Below are 18,534 nucleotides of genomic sequence, written 5' to 3' on the forward strand. Positions count from 1 at the left end.
AGTAGGAGTTTTATAGATTAGCTCTTAAGTTTAGGTATTTAATTCAGTTTGAGTTAATTTTTGTGTATGTTGTAAGCCTGCAGTCCAACTTCATTCTTATACAAGTGAATATCCAGTTTTCCTAGCACCACTTGTTGAAGAGACTGTCTATTCCTAATTGAGTGGTCTTGATGCACTGAACTCCGGGAGTTGGTGATGGACAGGGAGGCCTGGCGTGCTGCGATTCATGGGGTTGCAAAGAGTCAGACACAACTGAGCGACTGATCTGATCTGATCTGATGCCTTTTTCAAAAATCATTTGATTGTACATGAAGTTTTGTTTCTGGTCTCACTATTCTATTCCATTGGTCTATATGTCTGTCCTTATGCCAGTATCACACTTTTAATTACGGTAGCGTTGTAGCTAAATTTTGAAATGAGGAAGTGTAGAATCCTCCAGTCTTGTTCTTTCTTTCAAATTTCTTTTGACTATTTGGAATTCCTTGAGATTCCATATGAATTTTGGTGGGTTTTCCCAGTTCTTCAAAATATTACATTGAGATTTTGATAAGGATTATTTTGAATCTATGAATTGTTTTGGATAGTGTTGACATACTAACTTTTCCATCTTTCATTCATGAACACAAGCTGTCCTTCTATTTATGCGTATCTTCTTTAGTTTCAGGAATGTTTGTAGGTTAAAATACTTAAAATTTTAATCTTCTGTTTCTTTCATTATCAGTGTCAAAAATAAAGCATTATCTATTTAAGATAATGGAAATGAGCATATTTTTACTTTTATTATTTTATCATGAAATGAAAAAACACCAATAATATTTGTTCTGGAAAGAGGATAGAGACCAACTTGATTCTCATTTATAATTGATGTTGGAAACAATGTTGGTTATTTTTATATATGCCCTTCAGACTTTTATTTCTAAAGCAGTGATAATTTTATATGCAACCCCAAAGAAGTGTGGAAGTTAAGAATTTTGAATGGGATTTGGGCAAGAGGAAAGTAATTTCAGGAATTTCAGTCTTGCAGCAGTGCCATTATAAATCATCACCATTAGATTAGAGATTAATTCTTATCTTTAAACATATTAGTTAATCATGGATCTTTAGAAAATGTTTCTGATATGCTTTCTTATGAATATATGGCCTATATTCATGAACATGAATGTGTATGGGTGGTTGGGAAGGTGGTGTGCAATAGTAATGCCACAGAATTTGCTTAGTTTTCATATTTTATATTTGGATAAATTTATTGATAAGATTCATTCCTATAGTATAAAAAATATTTTGTAGGTATGTCATAACTGAAAGACTTTACAGTGGAGAACTTTATGGCTATATTCTGAGAAACAGAGTGGACTTTCAGTTTTTTTAATAAGCATACTGATTTTGATGTGCCTAGCTTCCTAAAATGTTTTGTGGTGGACTTAGAATGTTGATTATTTAGATTAAATAAATTTTCGTACTACTTTACTAAAGCTTTTAATTGTGTAACCACAAAACAGAATAATTGAACATTACTATATTAGCTCTTTGTCAAGAGAGTAAAATTATGCTTTATTTGGAAAGTTTTGCTTAGGTATAAGACTATACCCTATTTCTCAGGCTAAGTAAAAATATAGTAGCTGCCTTAAAAGAAAGAAAACAGAGTTCCTACTTCATAATGAATAATGTATAAATCATAAAAGAAAGAAAAGTGAGAGATCCTTAGAAATATTCAGCTTTTCAAAGTCTTTGGAACATATGCCTTAAAAGCTTTAGGGATCCAGTGGAAGCCAGGAAAGACAGTTGAAAGTTTCTTGGACTTATCTTTTAACTTTGTAACACTTCTTAATTTTGGGTATTTATATAAAAACGTACCTTTTAAGTGTTACTCTATTACGAACTACAGGGATTTTGTAATTCTGTTCAAATATTTTCACATTTCTGTTTTGAACTTAGAGATTCAATCTTACTTTTTACTTGTTGTTATATATAAGACTTTTTTTTTAACATTCTTGCTTAAAGCATAAGTTCCTTCAATAGTCAGATGCAAAATTAATATTAAATATTTATGCTCCTTTAGACATTGTTGAGACAGATTATAAGTATGTGTGTACTTTAGCTATGCTGCATTGATAGTGGTTAAATGTATGACCCTATAGGCAATCTTTTTAAGCAGATAAAACTGTTGGGATGTTTTCCCAGGATGACGGGGTTGCCCTCCAAGCGTATCTCTTCAATGCGGTCCCGAATATAACTGGTGTCATTAGCCTTGCAGAATGTATCATCTGTAATTGAAGTTATGTTGTTAAACTGGAAAACAAAAGGGAAAAATCATTTATAAACTCCAAATCATCCTTTTGTATGCTATGTAATGAGGTCTGGCAGAATATTTTATCTGTCGATAAAAAGTGATTTTTAAAATATGGTACATACTGTATATCTATCTTCATGGTAATAAAAAACCCTGTCTGAGCAATCTGAGTCTCCCTTTTTAATGTCTACAGTATTACTTTGAAAGAACAAACTACTTGCTTTTTCTAAGAATAAAACTCATGTATGTAACAAATTTCTGAGTACAAATAAGATTGTACTAGCTGGAAAATGTATCCTGTTGTATAGTGTCAACTCAAAATGGGTACTGTGTCCTTAAATGTACTTTAAAGAAGTAAAAAGAACAAATGAGAATTCTTGTGATGGTGAAAGATTACTTTTAGTCTCTTTTTATTGCCTCTTCACTTTTCTATTACCCTTGATGTTGGACAATAAAGTCAGCTGGGAAGTCTCCAAAAGCAAGTGTTTACTGCTATTTGGAGAAAGAAACATAAACCACGTCTTGGTGTCCCCTAACTTCAAATCCACATGTCAGATTAACTAGGAGATGCCAGGTACACACCTGGAGACAAGCCATCCTGTAAGAGCAGACCTCATACCTGGTGTTACTGATCCTTTGGATTTGCTCTGAATAGAACTGTGGCTTCTGGGCAAGAGAGAGCATTTGACTAAATATTAATGCTTTTGATGGGCAACATTTACATATAAGTAAGTGAATTTCCTAATGAATTGTAAGATTGACCCATAGTAATTTGAATTAAAGTCTGATACTGTGAAAGGAGCAATCATACCTGAAGATGAATTACACGCAGACTTTCTGGTAAATTAAGAGGCACAGATTCCAAAGCATTGTGATCCAAGTAGAGGAAGGAGAGGTTATGCAGTTTCTGTAAGAAAAAGGTGCTTTTGCTTGAGTTGATACCTGAGATCAGTGCGTTTTTTCACGACTCAAGCTATATACACATATATATAAATATACATATGTATAAAATACATAGATATAGTCATGTATCAATACTATTAATCATTGGTATGGTAGTTTTTGATTTGGTGGGATTTTTAGTTTGCTGTTTTGGTTTTACAAGTAGTGTATTTCAGTCCTTTACAAAGGGCAATAGAACCCTAATGCATCCCCATGTCTGTCTACTCACCTCACATCTGAATACCCAGTCATAGCCAGCCTCAGCCCTCATGTCAATTTCTGGGGCTCTTTAAATTTGTCTTTGGAATAGGTGATGATATTAATGCTTATGCAGGATTGTATTTGGATCCTGGTACTGCTATAACCTCTCTTGAATCTCCAGAACTTTCCATTTCAGCTCCACTAACTTATAGTAGAATGAATATTCCTAAGAGATGTGTGTGCTTGTTAGTAAGATATCTTCCAAAGCAATGTATTAAATACGTGGCTGGGTATGATTTTTCTTTTTACCCTGCTAAGGGGTCTACATTAGATTACTCTCCATAATCAATAACCCATTATTGTGTATAATTCTGTAGTTTCAAGATATAGTTTCCCCTGACAGTAATGTTTTACCTTACTTTTGATATACATCCTATGGCAGAATTTGGATTCTATTTTTTTTTTTTTTTAGAATTAATTTGTTGTTATTTTAATCCTTTCTTAAGCATCCTACATGTGTGCTTAGTCACTCAGTAATGTCCAACTCTGTGTGACCCATGGAACCCACCAGGCTCCTCTGTCCATGGGATTTTCCAGGCAAGAACAGTGGAGTGAGTTGCCATTTCTTACACCAGGAGATCTTCCTGAACCAGGGATCCAACCCAAGTCTCCTGCTTTGGTGGATAGATTCTTTACCACTGTACCACCTAGGAAGCCCTCTTAAGCATCCTACGACCCATTATATAAGAATCAAGCTCCTGTCTTCCCCAGTGGACCTCTTTACATGGATTAGAGTGACTTGATTTTACGTGGCTTTTGCAGCCTTGGCCATTAAGCAAAACTAGAAAATAGCTGACTTTATCATTTTGATGCCAATTTGTCATTAATCCCTTCTGTAATAAATGCGTAAAATAGTCAAATACTTCTTTTGTAAATGTTGACCGGCTCCTGTAGGTCTTTAACATACCAGTTATTCAAAGGTTTACCTCCTCAAATTGTGTATGTTCAAATTACAAGCATTTTTTTGTTTGTTTTTAAAGTAAGGCCAGTTTCTGAAAGTCCCCTAAGAGTTCCTTAACTTCTGAGGAACTGTTAGAAATTGTCAAAAGGAGCTACAATCCTGTATTTTGAGCAAGGTCTTCTGTTGCTAACCAGTAGCATGATTATCTCAACCTTTTATCTGGGGTTTCTTCCAGGACTGGGAATGAGTACTTCAGATCTATGGAAGTCCTGGGCTGAGGTGATTACTTCTCTGTAGACTGCATTTTGAGACAACCTGGCTACCTAAATCAAAGTAAATCACCTTCCCTTTTTCCTGAGCATTTATTTTCTTGAATGATTAAATTAAGAAATATATTTAATTTTTACTACATACAGAATTTTGTATTAGGTGCCATCATGGAATTCAAAAGAATATTTCCCTACAGAATTCTATGGGCTAATACTTTCAAGTATTAAAAATAAAATTCAGTCTTTACAGCATGATTTTTCTGGTGTTTATGAATTACTAATACTGTAGGGAAGAAGAAACACAGGAAAACTTCCATTTTGAGGTTTTGGAGACTCTTGGTACCATGAGTCTTTGTCTATATAAATAAATATTTGCTGTGTGAACAAAGGAAAAAGATGTGACACCAGGTAGTCCCATGAAACCAAATAAAGTTATTTTAAGTGAGGTACAGGCATAAGCTAGACTTGAATAAGCCTAATAATATCACTATTTATTATGTAATAGTTTTAAAACAAAATTCTAGGCTATAGTTTCTTCTTCTTTTATCATGTTATTATTGGCTGTATAACAATGATATTATATTGTGCTCAGTCATACTATAAAATACTTACTTTGAATGTATTTGCTTTGATTCCTCTACTCTTGATTTTGTTATATTTTGCATTAAATAAAGTAAGCTTGGGAGGGAGAACTGGAAGCTTCAGTAGTTGATTTTCAGCTAGTGTAAGTTCTTCTAACAGAGAAAGTTTTGAAAAAGTACCGTCTTCTATGTCTTCAATCAAATTTCCCGTAAAATCAAGTCGTCTTAAGTTAGCTTGAAGGAAAAATATACAAACAATACAGAAAAAAATTTTTTTAATACATGAAGTTAAATTCTTAATTGTGTGGACTGAGGAAAAGCATTTATTTAACAGGTAATTCAAATTTCTTTTATGTTTAGTGCTTTGCAGAACATGTACAATTAATAGCTCAGTAAGTTTTATTGAATGAATACTCAGCATGTACTCAGTGCTTGACACTGATGGCATTTCTCACTGGAGTTCTAGAATTTCAGGTTTGGAAGGGAACTTTAAGTTAATAGAGTCCGTCCATCCTTTTTTGTTTGAATTCTGAGTATGCTCAAGTAATATGAAAGAAATTCTTTGTTGCAAATTATGGAAGGCAAGCATTATGTTTGATTGAATAGAATCATGTAAATATTTGTGAATTTCTTGCCATCCTGTTGTGTTGTGATTATGGGTTTGTTTTGTTTGCATTAGTTGCTCAGTTGTGTCTGACTCTTTGCAACTCTATAAACTGTAGCCCACCAGGTTCCTCTCCTCTGTCCCTGGCATCCTGTCCAGGCAAGAATACTGGAATGGGTTGCCATTCCCTTCTCCAGGGGATCTTCCTGACCCAGAGATTGAACTCAGGTCCTCCTGCATTGCAGGCAGATACTTTACCATCTTAGCCACCAGGGAAGCCCCTGTGATTGTGGGTATATTATCTTAATCTCTCCATGCCTTATTGCTTAAAAACAACAAAGGCAAAAATGTTCCCTATTTTGTTAATGTGGTACATACTGAGAGAGAAATTCAATATGTGTGTATGTATGCATCACTTTTGTTCTGTCTGGGATGATAAGGAGATATGGTCACTTCTCACTATTTAAGGTAGTCATCTGTAAAGTCGACACAAATGCTGAATTAGTGAATATGGAACCATTGCTCCTAGGGAATATACGGATTCGAGCCTTTCATCACACATTTTCATCAGCCAATCAGAAAATTGTATGTGTGTTTCTTTTTTAAAGGCATCTTAAGCACTGTAACTCACTGTAACTCACTTAAATGAAGACTACTTAACACGTATTTTCTCTGGAAGGCACATCACAGCCTTCTTGCAGTTAGAAATAATATACAGCACTTCAACACTATATTTAGGGAGTGTTTCAAACAGCAAAAAAAAAAAAGCCAAAAAATGAAAAGTGAAAAATATTGCACTAAGTAGACTGTAAACGAGGTACTTGTTTAACGCTGAAATAAAAGACAAAAAAAGCATCTTGTTCTACCTCACCTGGATGACTCAAATTTTTTGCCACAGGCATGTGCCTGTGAATAACCCTGAAAGTGCCAGAAGTATTTATTTTGGGGTTACAAATAAATTTATAAAGTAGGTGAGTTTGAAAACATAAAATCCACAAATAATGAGAAACAACTGCATTCAGTCAGTTGGAACTACCAGTGACAGCATGAATTCAGGATGGTTAATCTCGTCAGTGTGTAGTGGAGCCAGTGTGCATTTCTTGGTATCATTTTCTTCAGAAGCCCTCGACAAAATTGGAATATAGGAAACTTTTCTGGAATGAGTGATCCAGGACTTGGACTTGACTGCAGAAGTAGTTGCTGTGTGTGGTGCTCATAGCAACACCCTCCTGGCAGGATACTTAAAATACCCAACAGTGACTATCCTACGTGTGACCTAGAAACTTGTGTTTATATGAGTTAAATAACTAACATGAGTTAACACTAATATTTTATTTAAAATTAGCTTACGTATGTCTGCAAAATCTTTGGCGGTCAGCTTTTTAATTTTGTTGAATCGTGCATAAAGATAGGCTGATTCCTTTGGCAAAGGTGGTACAGCATCAATGTCAACTTCTTCACAGTATACAGAGCCACTTAAACAAACACATAGCAGGCATGTGGGCATTTCTGAATTGGGAAACAAAATCATAAAAATCAATAATTTAAAAATATCTGACCTCTAGTATTAAAATTCTTGCTATCATGAATGTTATTACTAATTTGAAAAGATACTTTACACAATTATAGATGATAACAGGAAAGATGTTATGGCCATATTAGCTAGTGATCTATATTGTATCTGGTAACTCAGCATAATTTTATTTTAAATTCTGTAATACACAATCTCTTTTATTCTCCTGTCTGTTTTGGCAATGATCATTTATTTAATTGCTGAATTGATTGACAGTTACATTTCTTCATTTGCATATCAAAAAATCATAAAGCTGGACTTAAGGTAAGCACAAGCTTGATTTATCACTTGGGGTAGTGCAAACACATTTCTAATGAGTTTGTTGTTCAGTTGCTAAGTCATGTCCTCCTCTTTGCAACCCCATGCACTGCAGCACACCAGGCTCCCATCTCCTTCACTGGCTCCCGTAGTTTGCTCAAATTCATGTCCATTGAGTTGGTGATCCTATCTAACCATCTCATCCTCTGCCACCCCCTTCTCCTTTTGCCTTCAATTTTTCCCTGCATGAAAATCTTTTCCAGTGAGTCAACTCTTCGCATTAGGTGGCCAAAGTATTAGAGGTTCAGCCTCAGCATCAGTCCTTCCAATGAAACTAATTAGTGAAAGTATGAACTTGGAATCATAGAGAATGTTGAATTTTAGCTTCGTAATAATCTCCTCCAATCTCCCTTAAACTTAGATTCAAGTAAAAGTCATTTCCAGCAACAACAACAGCAACAAAAATTTGGAGTCATTGTGAGCACTTTTAGAATCCCATTGCACCCTGCATCATTTTTTTTAATTTAAATTTATTTATTTTAATTAGAGGCCTGTATCATTTATTGCACTTACTTGTCATGCCTTCATCCTAGAAGAGTTCCTTAGTCTTTGTTTTTTATATCTTTTTACTGTTTTGGAAATTTTTGAATTTTTTAAAAATTTATTTTCAGGGCATTTATTTTGCAGAATGTCTTTCAACTGGGGTTTATAAAAAAGGTTCCTCATTTTTGGCAGGAATACTACAGAAATAATGTTTCATCCTCTGTGTCATGTATCTGTCTCATTCCTTACAATGCTGTCTTGGGTAACTTGGTTCAGTTGGTGTCTGCCATGGTTCTCACCCTGTAAAATTACTGTTTTTCGCTTTGTAATGAGTGTGTACCTTCTAGAGAAGTACTTTGAGATTCTAAACATCAGGTTTGTTATCAAACTTTCATGTTTTAAAACTCTAGTTTTCATCTATTGATGAGTCTTACTTGAATCATTTATCACTGGGATAGTTGCCAAATAATAATTTTTCTGACTCCATCATTTCTTCTATATTTGTTAGTTCACATTCTGATATGAGGTGGAATGTTCCCTCCTTATTTATTTTTGTCGGTATGAACTTATGAATTCCTTATCCCATGGGTCATATGTTACTGTCATATTTATTTTGATAATCAGATTGTCCCAGATTAGTCGACGAGAACTCCTAAACTCTGTTTTATCATCCCATAGCCTTTTTGTGATTCAATGTTATACAATAAGTTGCACATATTTAACTTGTAAGATTTATAAGTTGGATGTCCATCACCACAATCAAGATAATTAACATATCCATCACTCCAAAAGTTTCCTCATGCTCTTTGGTAATTATCTCTCCCTCACAGTAACCACTAATATCCTTTCTGTCATTATCTTAATATGTTAATATTATGAATATATTAAGGACCAGAAACTTAATATATTATGCAGTATATACTCTTTTGTCTGGCTTCTTTAACTCTGCATAATTATTTTGAGGGTCATCTATTTTTGCATTATCAGTAATTCATTTCTATTTATTATTGAGTTCAGTCCAATTTATTCCATTCTGTCAGTAGACACAGTTTATACAGTCATCTCTTACATATATTTTGGTTGTTTCCAGTTTGCAGCTATTTCAAAGAGAGCTGCTATGAACAATGTATGGACTTATCGCTTTCATTTCTCTTCTATAAATACCTAAGCATAGAATGGCTGTGTCTTATTATACATATATATTTTACGTTTTGGAAAAAGTCCTACTAAACTGTTTTCCAAAGTCATTGTGCCATTTTAAATTCTCGTTAGCAGTGCGTATAAGTTCCAATTGCTCCGCATTCTTTCCAACATTTGGTATGTGTGGTTGGACTTTTTGATTTTAGCCTTTCAAGTAAGATGTGTTGTGGTATCTCATGTTTGAATTTACATTTTCCTAATGACTAATGTGCTGAGCATCTTTTTATATACTTATTTGCCATCCACATGTTTTTGTGTGTGTGGTGAAGTGTCTACTCATGTCTTTTGCCTGCTTTTTAAACGGGTTTTGCATTATTAGTTTTGAATTATATATATTATATAGATATAAGTCATTTGTCAGAATATGTTTTGGAGAAAATGTTTTCTCCAGTTTCTGGCTTTTTTTTTTTAATTTTCTAATCAATGTCTCTTAAAGAGCAAACATTTTTTATTTTAATGAATAATAATTGATTCCCTTATAGTTCATGCTTTTTGTGCTGTGTTTAAGAAATCTTTGCCAACCACCAAGTTTTTATCCTGTTTTCTTTTAAAAGTTGTATAGTAAGTCTTGATATTAGTGTAAATTCTCCAAATTTATTCTTCTTTAATGTTATGTTTCTTCTAGGTTCTTTTCATTTTTATATAAATTTTAAACTCAGCTTGTTAATTACTTAAAGCCTGATAGAATTTTAATTGGGACTGCATTGAATCTACAGATGAATTTGGGAAAATAGACATTTTAATGATACTGAGTTTTCTGGTCCTTGAATACAATGTATCTCTATCTATATATTTAGGTCTTTTTAAATATCTCTCACCATTATTGTCTGGATTTTAGTGAATAAATCTTATACATCTGTCATACATTTATACATATATATTTTTTTATATTTTGATTAAAAAATTAAATGTCTCTACTATTCTTTGAGAGCTTACTTATTTTCTGGCATGCTGAGATGTCCCATACCAATCCTTGCCCTTTCCCTGCCCCAGGTCTGAAATCAGCTATTACTTTAAGAAGTACTGGTCCATTTCAGTGGAGAATGGTATTTAGAAACCAAGATTTGGGTGTGCATGTGCTCATTGCTACTGGGATCTCATTGCTACTGGGATCTCATTGTTCCTAGGATCTTTCAGCAAAGAGGACTGGGAAATATATTTATTTTTATTTTGCTCTCTTTTCATATATAATACAGATAAGGAAATGGCAACCCACTCTAGTATTCTTGCCTAGAGAATCCCGTGGACAGAGGAGCCTGGTGGGCTGCTGTCCATAGGGTTGCACAGAGTCGGACACGACTGAAGCGACTTAGCATGCATGCGTGCACTGGGGAAGGAAATGGCAACCCACTCCAGTATTCTTGCCTGGAGAATCCCAGGGACAGAGGAGCCTGGTGGGCTGCCATCTGTGGGGTCACACAGAGTGGGACATGACTGAAGCAACTTAGCAGCAGCATGTATAATACATACATACACATGTATATGTTTTTATACATGGACACACTACACATGGACACACATGTAAACATATATAATATATATGTACCATATGCTCATATAAAACCATAAACATATCATATGCGTATATGCACATACACACTCATACAGGGAAGCAAACATGTTTATATCTTTTTCTGTATATCTGTATACAAACCAGGAGTTGATGCTGATACCTTTCATTCCAGTCCATTCCACTCCATTTCCATAGTGTTCCTTCTAGCCTTCCCCCTGACCATATCTTTTAACACCCTTCTCTGATTATGAGAGACCTGACTCTCCTGATCCACTTTGTATTTACTTTACTCAATCCTAGAACACACATTAAGTAGTTTCATTATTGTTAACCTATAACACTATGGAAAACAAACCTACTCATTGGAATTTTAGTATTTGTCTACTGAAAGTATACATCAAAATACTGAGTTACTTCAGTTAGATTTCCCTTCCTGTGATGTGTTATGTTATTCATTTGAAATACAATTAAGTTTGTATTTTTCTGTTTGTTTGTCAGTTTGGGTTCTTTTTATCTTATCCTTGTTGATTTTATTTATGAATGTACTATATTTATTTGCTTATGTGAATATAATGTTCTAAAATCAGATATGCACAAAAAGTGTGCTCAGAGAAGTTCTGCCACCTTTTCCCTGTACCTATAGTTCCTGTCTCCCCCTCCTTCCACCCCTAGTCCATCTGTAACCCATAGGTAACTAGTCTCAGCTTAATTGCCCTTCTTGAATTTCTTTCACACAAGTGTATCTTCTCTTATATCCCTTTCATTTTGAGAAGATACAGCATACTGTAGATACTCTTTTGCACTTTGGTTTTTTTCACATACTCTCTTCTAGAAATCAATCCATATTTGTTATAGAAATCTTCCTCATTCATTTTTACCACTGCATAGCATTCCGTAGGTAGATGTACCATACTTTATTCAACCACTCTTCAATTTATGGATAATTCGATTGTTTCCAATATTTTGCTGTTGCAAGCAATCCTTCAGAGATTTTGCATATGTATTTTCTTACTTTTGAAGGTATATCTTTAGGATAAATTCCTAGAGGTCAGTTGCTAAGTCACAAAGTAAATGCATATTAGGTTTCATCAAATATTACCAAATTCCTCTCTGTTCTACCAATTTGCATTACTATCAGCAACATATGTCAGTGTCTGATACCACACAGGTTTTGCCAGTGGAATATATTAATATATTGTCACACTTGTGTCAGATAGGTTAAAAAATTTTATCTCAATTTAAATTTCCATGTGAGATTGAACACCTTTTGTGTGTGTAAGGGTCATTTTTATGGCATTTTGTGAATTGTCTGTTCATACCTTTTGCGCATTTTACTCATGGATTTTTTATCAGTTTCTTTTTCCTGGATTTTTACTTGTTCTTTATAAATTAGAGATATTAACTCTTTACAGTGGTGTATATTGAAAATATTTTTCTCAGTTTTAAGCTGTCTTCAGCTTCATTTATGATGATTTTTGCCATGCAAATGTTTTTTATTTATGGAGTCAAACTTACTGGTCTTTTCTATTATCATCTCTGGATTTTGAGACATCCCACAGTCAGGTAATCTTCTACTATTTAAATGGTTTCACTTTTTACATTTAGACCCTAATTTATTTGAAGTTTATTTTTCTGTATAAGAGGGATATAATTGTATCCCTTTTCAAGGTTGTCCCAGACTCAGTTTTTAAAAACATCATCTTTGGGACTTCCCTGGTGGTCCAGTGGTTAAGAATCCATCTGCCAATGCAGGGGACATGGGTTCAATCCCTGGTCTGGGATGATGCCACATGGCCCAGAGCAACTAAGCTCCTGAGCCACAGGTACTGAGCCCACATGCTACACCTATCGAAGCCTGAGCACCTAGAGCCTGTGCACTGCAGCAAAGGGTAGCCCCATCTGCAACTAGAGAAAACTCACGGACAGCAATGAAGACCCAGAGCAGCCATACATAAATAAATAAATATTTTTTAAAAATAAAAACATCATCTTTGCTTCAGTGATTAAAGATGGTCCCTTTGTTATTTACTAAATTTCTATATGTATTTCTTTCTGTCTGTGGACATTCATTCATGCACCAGTATTATACTTATTTTAAGTATGGAGGCTTTAAAGTATGTTCTGATAGGTGATTTCATGCAGATCTGATTTTCCATCTGAACTTGAGGATCAACCTTACCCAACACTTTAAAGAAGTTTATTGTTACAGATTTAGGGAGAACTATCATCTTTGTAATATTAGATCATCCTATCCACGAGCAAGAAATGTCTTTTAATTTCTTCTAGTCTATTTTCACTATGATGCTTTTCAAATTTCTTGAGATATATTTTCTGTTTTGTTTCATTTTAATTTTATCGTAGCACTATAGAAATTAGTGTGTGGTTTTTTTTTCATATTGTCACATGAAATAATGGTCTGTGAGAGAGCAATAATAAACCAAATAGAAACTAATAAGTAGTACTTTGTAATTTGTTATAAGTTTTCTATTGTTTTAATTGAAACATACATTATAATTACATATATAACCATTTCTCTTGTGAATTTCTTAAAAGCAAAAATAATATTTTATTTATTTTATCCTCAGACTACATGTGAAAGTGAAAGTGAAAGTCGCTCAGTTGTGTCCAACTCTTTGGGACCCCATGGGCTATACAATCCATGGAATCCTCCAGGCCAGAATACTGGACTGGGTAGCCAGTCCCTTCTCCAGGGGATCTTCCCAACCCAGGGATTGAACCCATGTCTCCTACATTGCAGGCAGATTCTTTACCAGCTGAGCCACCAGGGATTTGCAACTAATTGGAATTTAACAAGTATTTCTTGAATTGATTTTATATAGATAGAAGCACACACTTTACAGAGGCTAAACCCAAACTGAACTTTGGTTGTTCTTGAATGTTCCTATTCCATGTTTTTCACTCATAATGTGGAATGGCAAATGGTGAAAATTCACAATATACCTGTTTGACTTTATCATTGGAGATAAAATTCCACTGTTTGGATTTACTGTATCCTGATGCAGTTTTGAACTATAGCAGATAAAGTTCCATTGTGAGCTACTTTTTAAAGCTCCTTTTAAAAATAGGATAATAGAGTATTCATACTTACCATCATTTTCTTTCTTGGGGGGTAATGGCGTTATATTCTCATCTTTTTGTAATTGAAAACTTTTCTCATCGGGTACTATTATCATAGTTTCTTTTTCCTATTGGAAAAATAAACGTTTATTTACAATTATTTACAATTTGGTAATTTTGGTATTATTTACAATTTGGATTGTAAAACAGGGATTACAGACAGCATTCTCCCATAAATGTTCTGGTTGAACAGTCCTTCCACTCTCCATTTGTCTATTAAGTGCTGTTGAATTCTGCTCCACTTCACAAATATCTTGGTCCCTGTGTTTAGAGAGACTCCTAAAGCAATGTAAAGAGAAGAAGCAGAGAACTTTTTTACTTACTACTTTTTAGGGGCCAGGAGATTTTGAAAGTATTCTTTAAACTGATTGATAAGATTGAAATCAGCCATGTGAGCCGACAGCTTGTTATAATAGGCCTTTTTTTTTTTTCTAAGCACCTGGGAAGCATGACTATTTATACATATATTATTAATATATACATATATGATAATAATAATACTAGGATATTAGCCAACTTCATTGAAAGAAATTGTAGTATTAACATTTGCTCATCTGTACTGAAAAAAAAGAATCTATTATAACTGTTCACTCTTAAAATACTTATCATCTTATTTATAGTAGAGAACTTTTGAAGGAATCAACATTGTTAAGTATTTGGCTGCATCTCTTATTTTCCATTTTGCGTGTGTGTCTGAGAGAGACACGTACAGACACACTCTAGGCAGGCAGCAGATCCTTATGTGCTGTATTAACTTTTTCTTTGTCCAGTATTCATTTCTGTGTTCCAGTAAAACCACAAGTAATTACTTAGTCCCTGTGCAAGCAGAATATGAAAAATGTGGTAGGAAAGTCATCTCTGTAGACAATGACAGTGACAGTTACTTGGTAAAATGATAGAGCCTAAGTTGTTGAAATTGATTGAAAATCATGCTGCATATTAGTAGTTTTAATTTTTTGATACTGTGTAGTTGACATACGTGAATTATTATGAAATCCTGTAGATACAAAATAACCAGTACTCTTCTATTTATGTACTTGAACTACTTCTTCCTAAAATAATAAACCTTAAGCTGGTAATCCATCATTATTTCTCCTAATACACATTTCTCCTATTTTATTTTAATATGCAAATAAAAGGCACTATGTATCATGACTTAAATGTAAATCTCTGCTGATAAGAGATCATCTTTAAATTGAATTTTCCTTAAATTTTATATTTCAAATTTTAGCTTTCCTTAAATTTTATGTTTTGGTTGTTACAGATACTATTTGGTTATCATAGAGTCTATTTATTAATTTGGGAAGCATGCATACTTTAAAAATATAATTTAGGGACAGTTATTTTGAATTGTTTTGAATCATTTCAAGTGCTTTTCCTTTCCTCTTACCTTATCAGACACATTCAGAAAAAAACAAAAACATGCATTTAAATGGGTGACTATTTTATAAATTAAATTTAGAGTAGAAATAAAATACCTTAGTACTTTTTCCATCCAGGTATTTATCCTCATAATCTTGGCTAAAAAAGGTTTCTTCAAGATTATCTGTTCCATAATCATAGATAATGCGTGAATCCTGCTGAGATGGTGGTGCTGGCTTTATCAGAGGCACAAACAGGAACAGGAGAAGTGTAGATTGCAGAGTCTTCATTTTAATAGAAATTAAGGTGACTGAAAACTAATAAGCTAGTGGCCTGCTGACTGTGGGACAATACTCTCTTTTTCCCTGGAAATAAAAATGCAGACCATCGAAGCAATATTTAAAAGCTTAGAGGACTTTTTGGCAGGGTATACGCAGCAGGGGCCAGCGAACAGTATTTAACCCTTTGTGATCTTTAATTAGATGCTAAAAGTTTTTATGTATCAGTGATATTCTGAAAAATAGTTTCAGAAAATGTTTTTAGTTCTTTTTCTATCAAAAATCCAAGCAACGTTGATAATTTCAGTTTTTTAATAATTAGGTACCTTGAACAAAGGTATGCAATTGAAGTCTTCTTAGAATACCTGTAATATAAACAGTTAAAATGAAGACCCATGATCCTGTCTCATGTGAGTTAAAAATATCATATTTCAGCTTTGCTACTTTATAAGAACTCCTGATTTGTATTGGTATGAGCAGAAACAAGTTCCAGGAACAGTTTTAAAACTTAAACTTTAAATTTAACATTATGAAAAATAGTCATTAACACTTACTTTTAGGTGATACAGAATATTGAAAAAGCCATGATTTCAAATTCCTCAGTTTCATAATTTCCATAGATATCATTATTTTTAGGTAATAGCATTTCTTTTAAAATTTAAGGTATGAAAAATGCAAAAATAGTATTGCAGACTAGAAAAATAATAGAACTTTAATCAAAGATTTCAAGGGAATGAAATGGGAAAGATTCTTTTAGGCTCACCACTGGATTTTATCTGGTGGTACACATTTTCTGCTTTTTCTTAAGTAACTTCAGACAGAATCACTCAGAATTGCTGGTGCTGCATTTTAGATACTAGTTTGTCAAAAAAGTCAGTGGTTGAAATTAAGCATAACATGGTTTTGTGACTTTTGCAGCACGCTGTTCTTGCCTGCATGGACATTCAAGTTATGCGGTGATATACTTAAGTGCTTGTTAAAAAATAGTTATCCGAGGTAACTGAGACTTAAAAAGATTTAAGATTGCCTTTATATTTACTAAGATTGTTATATGTCACATTTTAACAAACAATATTTAAAATAATATGTGAGAAAAGAGCCTACCGTTGTAGCTGTTTTGAAGTTTTTTGTGGTTTTCCTCAATAGATGGTCATGGCTTGCATTAGCCCCAAGTGGGAGGGTGAATGAGAAAAGCTGTGGAGTGATTTCAAACTGTTGAGTAGAATTTCAGGGCCCAACAGCTTTAAAAGCAGTTTCCATGTGGTAGAGATCTTTGCCAACATTCTTTCTGCAGGGTGAAATGTAGTGTGTTGTACTAGAGAACTAAAATATTTGTAACTGCTGTACTCAGATTGCTTTCACTGATTATCATAAACTTCTGTTATTTTTTACCTTGTGTAATAAATACTCGTAGCACAAATTATTTTTTAGTTTAGTCATTTGAGGCCCACTTCCCCCTTTATTTTGTTATATGTAACAAAAACTCAACTGTCAGAATCAGCTTTTTAAATATAAGTGTTACAGTTTGGGATTTGATAGTAAAATATGTTTTTGTTTGCTGAATGAAGAAAATAGTATTAATTACCTTAATATTATTTTTTTTGAAGTTGAAGTGGTATCTAGATAACTAGGTGAACATCTTTAAAGATTAATTTTATCACTGGTACTTTTAGCAATCAAAGTAACCTTTCTTTCTCCTCTCAGCTGAAATTTCAGTAAGTGTGGATATGAATATTTTGTAAAAAAAAAAAAATAGAAAGTGAAAGAATACTGGTTTGTTTTCTTTTCTATTCAAAATTGGCTTTGGAGTTTTTTGAATTAAAGCTTGAATAAACTAAGATGTGAATACTTACATTTTTACTTGAATGTGAATTAGTTCAAATTTAGTTGTGATATTCTCTGATTTGGGTTGATTTTATGACTTTAAATTCTTTGGAAAAATCTAATAATGAAATAGCAGATATTGATTTGTTTTCTGTTGTGTGGCAGGTTTAACAGGATGTTGAGAAGTGAACTGAATAGATGTTGAATAGATTTAGAGAATCTTAGAGGTTCATAGTTTACTATGGTATACACAGTTTGGTACTTTGTACTACATAAAATTATTTTGTGGATTATAACTTTTTTTTCCTTGAAAAGTTCTGACCAATGTGTATAGTTTTATTGGCATTCATTCATTTGTTGTTATTGTTCAGTCCCCAGTCATGTCCAACTCTCTGCAACCCCATGGACTGCAGCACGCCAGGCCTCCCTATCCCTTACCATCTTCTGAAGTTTGCCCAAGTTCATGTCCATTGCATCGGTGATGCCATCCAGCCATCTCATCCTCTGATGCCCTCTTCTCCTTCTGCCCTCAGTCTTTCCCAGTATCAGGGATATTTCCAGTGAGTCGGCTGTTTGCATCAGGTGACCAAAATACTGCAGCTTCAGCTTCAGCATTAGTCTTTCTGATGAGTATTCAGGGTTGATTTCCTGTAAGATTGACTGGTTTGATCTCCTTGCTGTCCAAGGGACTCTCAGGAGTCTTCTCCAGTACCACAGTTTTGAAGGCATCATTTCTTCGTCTCTCTGCCTTCTTTACTATTCAGCTCTCACAACCATATGTGACCACTGGGAAGACCATAGCCTTAATTATACAGACCTTTGTCAGCAGAGTAAATTCATTCATTTAGTAGAAGTTTATTGAGTGCCACTTCTCTGCCAGTACGGTGGAAAAATAAACCTAGACAAGCAAAACTTGTTTTTTCCCTTCAAGAAGGAAGAGTTTGTAAGTAAGCAAGAACAGCAGCAAACAAGCGATAGAAGGCACAGTGAGCGACCT

General features: G+C 33.9%; 2 protein-coding genes across 4 annotated transcripts in view; one reads left to right on the forward strand and one right to left on the reverse strand.

Moving 5' to 3' along the window:
- Window positions 1-18,534, forward strand: part of CENPP (centromere protein P) — a 238,588-nt gene that overhangs the window by 66,348 nt on the left and 153,706 nt on the right. The window lies entirely within an intron of this gene.
- Window positions 761-17,025, reverse strand: OGN (osteoglycin). 3 transcript variants are annotated; one of them, XM_027550309.1, is made up of 7 exons: window positions 16,818-17,025; window positions 15,552-16,078; window positions 14,045-14,141; window positions 7,199-7,357; window positions 5,276-5,478; window positions 3,102-3,197; window positions 761-2,289 (listed from the first exon to the last, which is right to left on the reverse strand). In XM_027550309.1, the coding sequence occupies exons 2-7, from the start codon at window positions 15,723-15,725 to the stop codon at window positions 2,119-2,121; spliced, it is 900 nt and encodes a 299-aa protein (XP_027406110.1). In that variant the 5' UTR covers window positions 15,726-16,078; window positions 16,818-17,025; the 3' UTR covers window positions 761-2,118. The 3 variants fall into 3 exon arrangements, with proteins under 3 accessions (XP_027406110.1, XP_027406111.1, XP_027406112.1); XM_027550310.1 differs by having other exon boundaries at window positions 1,218-2,289; window positions 15,552-15,800; window positions 16,818-16,925; XM_027550311.1 differs by lacking the exon at window positions 7,199-7,357 and having other exon boundaries at window positions 1,218-2,289.

Source organism: Bos indicus x Bos taurus, chromosome 8 (assembly GCF_003369695.1).
Source record: "Bos indicus x Bos taurus breed Angus x Brahman F1 hybrid chromosome 8, Bos_hybrid_MaternalHap_v2.0, whole genome shotgun sequence".
NCBI lineage: Eukaryota > Metazoa > Chordata > Mammalia > Artiodactyla > Bovidae > Bos > Bos indicus x Bos taurus.

Excerpts from the sequence above, each read along its gene's own strand:
- OGN (XM_027550309.1), bottom strand. The coding sequence starts at position 15,725 with ATGAAGACTCTGCAATCTACACTTCTCCTGTTCCTGTTTGTGCCTCTG. Across the intron at positions 7,358-14,044 it reads CCCCAAGAAAGAAAATGATG|AAATGCCCACATGCCTGCTA; the intron begins GTAAGTATGAAT and ends TTCCCAATTCAG. Across the intron at positions 3,198-5,275 it reads TCAAAGCAAATACATTCAAA|AAACTGCATAACCTCTCCTT; the intron begins GTAAGTATTTTA and ends TTTTTCTTACAG.